Source organism: Oncorhynchus tshawytscha, linkage group LG13 (genome assembly GCF_018296145.1).
Source record: "Oncorhynchus tshawytscha isolate Ot180627B linkage group LG13, Otsh_v2.0, whole genome shotgun sequence".
Taxonomy (NCBI): Eukaryota; Metazoa; Chordata; class Actinopteri; order Salmoniformes; family Salmonidae; genus Oncorhynchus; species Oncorhynchus tshawytscha.
Genome location: NC_056441.1, coordinates 34,306,067 through 34,315,114, shown reverse-complemented (window position 1 = coordinate 34,315,114; position 9,048 = coordinate 34,306,067). Strand labels below are relative to the sequence as shown.

The 9,048-nt window shown below is 39.9% G+C and overlaps 1 protein-coding gene across 1 annotated transcript; it reads left to right on the top strand.

Moving 5' to 3' along the window:
* Positions 1-1,064: 1,064 nt before the first annotated feature.
* Positions 1,065-6,282, top strand: LOC112265912 (tumor necrosis factor receptor superfamily member 11B). The gene is made up of 4 exons (XM_024443442.2): positions 1,065-1,172; positions 1,306-1,687; positions 5,332-5,514; positions 5,616-6,282. Exons 1-4 carry the CDS (start codon positions 1,167-1,169, stop codon positions 5,945-5,947), a joined length of 903 nt encoding a protein of 300 aa, XP_024299210.1. The 5' UTR covers positions 1,065-1,166; the 3' UTR covers positions 5,948-6,282.
* The last annotated feature ends 2,766 nt before the right edge of the window (positions 6,283-9,048 follow it).

Genomic DNA, 9,048 nt, shown 5'->3' with positions numbered 1-9,048 from the left:
ATTGACTGACCTTCATGTCTTACATTAAATGATGGACTGTCATTTCTCTTTGCTTATTTGAGCGGTTCTTGCCATAATACGGACTTGATCTTTTACCAAATTGGGCTAACTTCTGTAAACCACCCCTACCTTGTCACAACACAACTGATTGGCTCAAACGCATTAATAAGGAAAGAAATTCCACAAATTAAATGCATTCCAGGTGACTACCTCATGAAGCTGGTTAAGAGAATGCCAAGAGTGTGCAAAGCTGATATCAAGGCAAAGGGTGCCTACTTCGAAGAATCTCAAATATAACATGTATTTTGATTTCTTTAACACTGTTTTGCTTACTACATGATTCCATATGTGCTATTTCATATTTGCGATGTCTTCATTATTGTTCTACAATGTAGAAAATAGTAAAAATAAAGGAAACACCCAAAATGAGTAGGTGTGTCCAAACTTTTGACTGGTACTGTATGTCTTTCAGGTTTGGTAAGTACAACAAATTTAAATTTAAAAACAAACTGTAATCAGTTACATTACCAGCTAAAATATTGCAATCAGATTAAAGATACTTTTGAAAAACTAGAGTACTCACAGTGTGTTACTGAGTCTGGGTAATCCAAAAGTTACTTTACTGATTACAGTTTTGGACACGTAACTAGTAACTAACATATTACATGTAGAAAGTAACCTCACCAACCCAGTTTCTAGGTTAATAGCAAATATGCATCAGGAAGCAGGAATATGTTCTTTGGAATTTCCTTTCCTATGGGTTCCTGGTAACTTATAGTGAGATTTCCTCCAATGAATAGACTAACGAGAACCAGAAACAGTCTTTCCTATCAGTGCAATTATTGCATGATTCCATGAATAGCCTACCTACCATCTCGTATGCGTTAGGATACACGCTGTATGTGTCATCTCAAATGGAAATTACCTTTACATTTTTACATTTCGCTTCAGCGTTACAGATCGAACAGTACCCTAAAATAGCTTACTCATACCCACGTCAACACGTTTAATTGATAAGTAAAATAGGCTCCGTTAAAATCAACCGCAGTGACGCACGCCCACGCTCAATGCGCTTGAAGGCGCGCGCTTAAATAGCCGGACTCGTTTCTGGACCAAAGAAAGAAAGCATCCCTTTGAATCCAAGGAGAACTGCATTAGCCTACACAATGATGGTATGTGGAAACATATGTTTAGCCTGTATTGAAAACGGTGTTCTTAGTTCATTGCATTTAACTGAATATGAAATTGTGAACCGAATGCTTTATAAACAAACTGAATGACAACCTGCCTGTTCTTTCTTCACAGCTCTTTTTTACGGTGATTCTAGTCAGTGCTGATGCCAGTATGGCACTTCACGCCCAAACTTTCAAAAAAGATGATCCGTACTCCGGTCGTTCGTTAGTGTGTGATCGCTGTCCACCTGGAACGTACCTCCGTGCGCCCTGCAGTGCCACCCGAAAGAGCGACTGTGCGAAATGTCCCAACGGGGCATACACAGAATTTTGGAACCACATCTCCATGTGCCTGCGCTGCAGCATGTGCGCTGAGAACCAAGTCGTCAAGCAGGAGTGTTCTCCATCCAACAACTGCAAGTGCGAGTGCAAGGAGGGTTACTACTTCAACAAGAGATACGAAGCATGCATCAAACATAAAGAATGCCCCCCTGGGTATGGAGCGAATACTACAGGTATGACTAAAATTGAGCCAGTTATACGCTCGGAAAAAATAATAGGCCTACGAGAAATGACTGTTTACACGTAAGTCTGTGATGATAACAAAGTGTTTTAATCATAACAGTTTACAGTCGATAGTTCCATATGCATACATTGAATGTGCATGTCTCAGTATATGCTGACTGTGTTTGTTTGGATTGTAAAAAGGGACAAATGTCATTTGATATCAATACCAAATTTGCTAATTAATGCGAATTTAAGGAATAGTTCAATTATTTTACAGTGCATTCGGGAAGTATTCAGACCCCTAGACTTTTTCCATATTTTGTTAAGTTACAGCATTATTCTAAAATTGATTATAGTTTTTTTCTTCTTATCAATCTACACACAATACCCCATAATGACAAAGCAGAAACAGGTTTAGACATTTTTGAAAAAATAAAAAATAAATATCACATTTACATAAGTGTTCTAACCCTTTACTCAGTACTTTGTTGAAACACCTTTGGCAGCTGTTACAGCCTTGAGTCTTCTTGGGTAAGACGCTACAAGCTTGGCACACCTGTATTTGGAGTTTCTCCCATTCTTCTCTGCAGATCCTCTCAAGCTCTGTCAGGTTGGATGGGGAGCGTTGCTGCACAGCTATTTTCAGGTCTCTCCAGAGATATTTGATCAGGTTCAAGTCTTGTCCCGAAGCCACTCCTGCATTGTCTTGGCTATGTGCTTAGGGTCATTGGAAGGTGAACCTTCGCCCCAGTCTGAGGTCCTGAGCAGGTTTTCATCAAGGATCTCTCTGTACATTGCTCCATTCAGCTTTCCCTCGATCCTGAGTAGTGACCCGGTCTCTGCTGCTGAAAAACATCACCCCAGCATGATGCTGCCACCACCATGCTTCACCGTAGGGATGGTGACAGGTTTCCTCCAGACATGACGCTTGGCATGCAGGTCAGAGTTCAATCTTGGTTTCATCAGATCAGAGAATCTGGTTTCTCATGGTCTGAGTGTCCTTTAGGTGCCTTGTGTCAAACTCCAAGCGGGCTGTCATGTGTCTTTCACTGAAGAGTGGCTTCCGTCTGGCCATTATACCATAAAGGCCTGATTGGTGGAGTGCTGCAGAGATGGTTGTCCTTATGGAAGGTTCTCCCATCTCCACAGAGGATTCTTCGAGTTCTTGGTCACCTCCCCGACCAAGGCCCTTCTCCCCCGATTGCTCAGTTAGGCCTGGCGGCCAGCTCGAGGAAGAGTGTTGGTGGTTCCAAACTTATTCCATTTAAGAATTATGGAGACCACTGTGTTTTTGGGGACCTTCAATGCTGCAGAAATGTTTTGGTACCCTTCCCCAGATCTGTGCCTCGACACAATCCTGTCTCTGAGCTCTACGGACAATTCCTTCGGGCCCATGGCTTTCTTTTTGCTCTGACATTCACTGTCAACTGTGGGACCTTATATAGACAGGTGTTTTCCTTTCCAAATCATGTCCAATCAATGGAATTTACCACAGGTGGATTCCAATCAAGTTGTAGAAATATCTCAAGGATAATCAATAGAAACAGGATGCACCTGAGTTCAATTTCGAGTGTCATAGCAAAGGGTCTGAATACTTATGTAAATAAGGCATTTAAAAAATTTTTTTTTATACATTTGCAAACATTTAAAAAAACCTGTTTTCGCTTTGTCATCATGGGGTAGGTATAGTGGGGCAAAAAAAGTATTTAGTCAGCCACCAATTGTGCAAGTTCTCCCACTTAAAAAGATTAGAGGCCTGTAATGTTCATCATAGGTACACTTCAACTATGACAGACAAAATGAGGGGGGATTTTCTTTTTTTAAATCACATTGTAGGATTTTTTATGAATTTATTTGCAAATTATGTTGGAAAATAAGTATTTGGTCACCTACAAATAGCAAGATTTCTGGCCCTCACAGACCTGTAACTTCTTCTTTAAGAGGCTCCTCTGTCCTCAACTCGTTACCTGTATTAATGGCACCTGTTTGAACTTGTTATCAGTATAAAAGACACCTGTCCACAACCTCAAACAGTCACACTCCAAACTCCACTATGGCCAAGACCAAAGAGCTGTCAAAGGACACCAGAAACAAAATTGTAGACCTGCACCAGGCTGGGAAGACTGAATCTGCAATAGGTAAGCAGCTTGGTTTGAAGAAATCAACTGTGAGCGCAATTATTAGGAAATGGAAGACATACAAGACCACTGATAATCTCCCTCGATCTGGGGCTCCACGCAAGATCTCACCCCGTGGGGTCAAAATGATCACAAGAACGGTGAGCAAAAATCCCAGAACCACACGGGGGGACCTAGTGAATGACCTGCAGAGAGCTGGGAACAAAGTAACCAAGCCTACCATCAGTAACACACTACGCCGCCAGGGACTCAAATCCTGCAGTGCCAGACGTGTCCCCCTGCTTAAGCCAGTACATGTCCAGGCCCGTCTGAAGTTTGCTAGAGAGCATTTGGATGATCCAGAAGAAGATTGGGAGAATGTCATATGTCATATGGTCAGACTTTTTGGTAAAAACTTAACTCATGTTTGGAGGACAAAGAATGCTGAGTTGCATCCAAAGAACACCATACCTACTGTGAAGCATGGGGGTGGACACATCATGCTTTGGGGCTGTTTTTCTGCAAAGGGACCAGGACGACTGATCCATGTAAAGGAAAGAATGAATGGGGCCATGTATCGTGAGATTTTGAGTGAAAATCTCCTTCCATCAGCAAGGGCATTGAAGATGAAACGTGGCTGGGTCTTTCAGCATGACAATGATCCCAAACACACTGCCCGGGCCACGAAGGAGTGGCTTCGTAAGAAGCATTTCAAGGTCCTGGAGTGGCCTAGCCAGTCTCCAGATCTCAACCCCATAGAACATCTTTGGAGGGAGTTGAAAGTCCGTGTTACCCAGCAACAGCCCCAAAACATCACTGCTCTAGAGGAGATCAGCATGGAGGAATGGGACAAAATACCAGCAACAGTGTGTGAAAACCTTGTGAAGATTTACAGAAAACGTTTGACCTCTGTCATTGCCAACAAAGGGTATATAACAAAGTATTGAGATAAACTTTTATTATTGACCAAATACTTATTTTCCACCATAATTTGCAAATAAATTCATTAAAAATCCTGCAATGTGATTTTCTGGATTTTTCTCTTTTCTGGATTTTCCAGTGCAACTATGATGAAAATTACAGGCCTCTCATCTTTTTAAGTGGGAGAACTTGCACAATTGGTGGCTGACTAAATACTTTTTTGCCCCACTGTCTGTGTGTAGATTGATGAGGAAAATGTTTTATTTAATCAATTTTAGAATAAGGTTGTAACGTAACAAAATGTGGAAAAAGTCAAGGGGTCTGAATTCTTCCCAAATGCACTGTATACACATATGTTGCATTAGCATTATAGCAGTCTATGGACAAGTAGTGAGTGCAAAACACACTTCGGGTTTATTAAACTAACCACGGCAAACAATTAGCAAATATTAGCAATGTTTTATCAATTCTCCATGCAAATCAATCCCCCCCGTTTAGCATGTATCAAATGCCATAACCAACTCAAATCTTAAATGGATTGTGTTCCTCAATGAATTGCTTTAAAATAATGTTGAGATAAATATTGTGGCATACACATCAAAACATTTCCTCAGGTACACCCCAACAAGATACAGAATGTGTGCAGTGTCAACCCAGATTCTACTCTAACGTTTCCTCGGCAAATGCAATCTGTGTTGCCCACTCAAACTGCGAAGCTGGTGGACTGCGCTTGGTGCTGAAGGGCAGGGGCTGGCACGATACACTGTGTGCATCATGTGATGACCTCAAAACCCGTGGTAAAACACATTATGAATAACATTGTTTACCATGAAAGACTCATCATTTGTGGCCTCAATTGAGTTTAAGTTTCTCAACCATGTTTTTTTTTCTTCTTCAGATGGAGCTGAATATCTACAGGAAATCCTTCCTGCGTTCTTCATTCAACTTCACCAGAAGATGGGCATTCAGAGAATACGTCGGTTAGCGATGAGGCTGCCGCAAGAGGGAGGCAAGAAACCGCTCCGAGGAACAGTCATGAAACTTTCTAGGAGGGGTCTTAACGACTTTATGAACAGTTGGGACCAAGGTGCAGGGAAAGACCAAGTTAGGAAACTTCCGGAGATGTTGAGGAAGACAGGGGCCCGCAATGCAGCAGACAAACTAGAGCTTAAACTGAAATATATAGACCAACAATTCAAACTCTGTGAAGGGTTAGTTGAAGTAGCCTAAAATGGGTTAAAGTAGCCTCTCATCCCCATCTTCTTAATAACATATCTTGACAGCAAAAAGTAATTCAGTTCAACAGTTGTCCATTTTAGGTTCATATAGGGTACGTTGGGCTATGCAGTCTAGCTCAGGGTTCCCCAATATGTGGCCGTGATTTTATTTGGCCTCCCAAGTCTTCTGAGCAAAAAAAGTCATAAATAAAAGTAAAAATTATTGGAAAATTATGATAATTATCATAAATCTATATATGTACACTACCGTTCAAAAATGTTTGGGTTCACTTAGAAATGTCCTTGTTTTGGAAAGAAAAGAAAATTATTTTGTCTATTAAAATAACATAAAATTGATCAGAAATACAGTGTAGACATTATTAATGTTGTAAATGACTATTGTAACTGGAAACGGCAGATTTTTTTGATGAAATATCTACATAGGCAAACAGAGGCCCATTATCAGCAACCATCACTGCTGTGTTCCAATGGCATGTTGTGTTAGTTAATCCAAGTTTAATTTTAAATGGCTAATTGAGCATTAGAAAAACCTTTTGAAATGATGTTAGCACAGCTGAAAACAGTTGTTCTGATTAAATAAGTAATAAAACTGGCCTTCTTTAGAGTAGTCGAGTTTCTGGAGCATCATCATTTGAGTTTGATTACAGGCTCAAAATGGCCAGAAACAAATAACTTTCTTCAGAAACTCGTCAGTCTATTCTTGTTCTGAGAAATTAAGGCTATTCCATGTGAGAAATTGCCATGAAACCTAAGATCTTGTACAATGCTTTGTACTACTCCCTTCACAGAATAGCACAAACTGGCTCTAACCAGAATAGAAAGAGGAGTGGGAGGCCCCGGTGCACAACTGAGCAAGAGGACAAGTACATTAGCGTGTCTAGTTTGAGAAACAGACGCCTCACAGATCCTCAACTGGCAGCTTCATGAAACAGTACCCGCAAAACACCAGTCTCAACGTCAACAGTGAAGAGGCGACTCTGGGATGCTGGCCTTCTAGGCAGAGTTGCAAAGAAAAGGCCGTATCTCAGACTGGCCAATAAAAATAAAAAATTAAGTTCGGCAAAAGAACACAGACACTGGACAGAGGAATTCTGCCTAGAAGGCCAGCATCCCAGAGTCACCTCTTCACTCTTCTCAGAAGAGTGGAGACTGTTATAGTAGCAAAAGGGGGACCAACTCCATATTAATGCCCATGATTTTGGAATTAGATGTTCAACAAGCAGGTGTCGACATACACTACATGACCAAAAGTATGTTCCCAAGTATTCATATGCATAAATAGAGGCCTGTGAGATCATAACCCAATGTAATCAAGGTTTGAAAGTATTCTGTTTTTGTCAAATACTATATTTGTTTGAGATTCTTGTGGTCCATTTGCAGTTTACAAATGATTTCTAACATTCCTTACCCCAGCATACTGGGGACTATCCGGCAGATTAACAAACAAAAAAAGGAGCACTCTGTTTCTGCGTAAATCTGATAGATTTATTGATAGAAAAAAAACAGCCTTTTCGTTTAAACTGGGCTGAAGCGCATTTGGGTATACCTTTATTTCATTATTTATATCTAACTGGGGACTCCTGATCTAGACCTATTGTTCATTGATTGTTTTACTTAAAAGTAGCATGTTTTACTGACCTCTGTGGCAGTCAATGGTTACACATTCAAACACACACATGGCATTATGCACACGTTTGGTGCATGTTTTGTGATTTTGTTGCATTTTAAGAAAGATTTTAAAAAGGCACACTTTATAGATATAGAAAATTCAATTGTTGCAGAATGAAAATGTGTATTTAACTTCTAATAAATGGATTGTTACATAATATTTAAATGAAATATACAACTTTCTAATAGTATTAGCATGAAGTCCTGAAATGCTTTTTGCAAATAAAGGTTATTCTTGCTTAAATGTCCTTTTCATGTAATTGTTCATGTGAGACCCAAGCACTTTTGTCTACTCTTACATAAACATCTCTCTACACTTCAAAGTAGCTCATTTATTTTTTATACATGACATGGATACACTTTACAGTACAAGTTTCTGATCTGCTAGTGTCATTTCTCATGGAGTCTTACTCTTGGAATGTGTAGTCAATTCAACATACTCAAATGGATTGTGAAGAGTTGAAATGATTATTTCAGCTGAAGGTTTTCAATTTAATAACTCTGGCATTGACATGAGCGCAGTGCTTTCTCCACTCAAATAACAAACTCTCCATTTACTCAAATAATCCAGTCAATTAACCCAAACCGTTAATACAGTATTATCTAGGTTATCACTTCTTCCTAGGCTACAGACAATTACATCGAGCTATAGGCTTTTAGAGGTTAGCTTCTTCTGAATGTTCCTGTTTTAAAGAACTGCTCCTCCATGTTCTTCACCGAGTGCACAGTGACCACCTAGCAAATAAATACCCAACACAGTGTTGTAGTATTTGCTTAGTCATCACCTGTTCATCAGGTACCTTTCCGTTTTATCAGGCTTCATCACGACCACTTTTTGTGTGATAGACCACATACAGTACATACCAATCCTTTTAAGGTAGTTCACCAGTCACGACCACCATCATCACTGACAGTACACAATGTTATCCATGTTACAGACTTTTATTTTGGCAATATCAGTGCTGCTGACTGATAGTGCTTGACAACATTCTTTTCTTATGAGTGATTAGGGAGTGTGCCTTACGCAGGTACTGTATCACAACACCGGCCTTTATTTAAGGTAGTAGCCCTGCACATGCCGTCTCATGCACATGTACACACAGAGCAAAGAGCAAAGCAATTCAACTATGTTGAATACCCTTTTTATGGGTAGAAGGAAAAAGGAAATAGTGAAGCTCCTATTGAGCAAGCCTCATTTTGACTTGTTTTAAGGACATTACATCAAAGTTGGATCAGCCTGTAGTGTGGTTTTCCACTTTAATTTTGAGTGTGACTCCAAATCCAGACCTCCATGGGTTGATAAATTTGATTTCCATTGATCATTTTTGTGTGATTTTGTTGTCAGCACATTCAACTATGTAAAGAAAAAAGTATTTAATAAGAATATTTCATTCATTCAGATCTAGGATGTGTTATTTTAGTGTT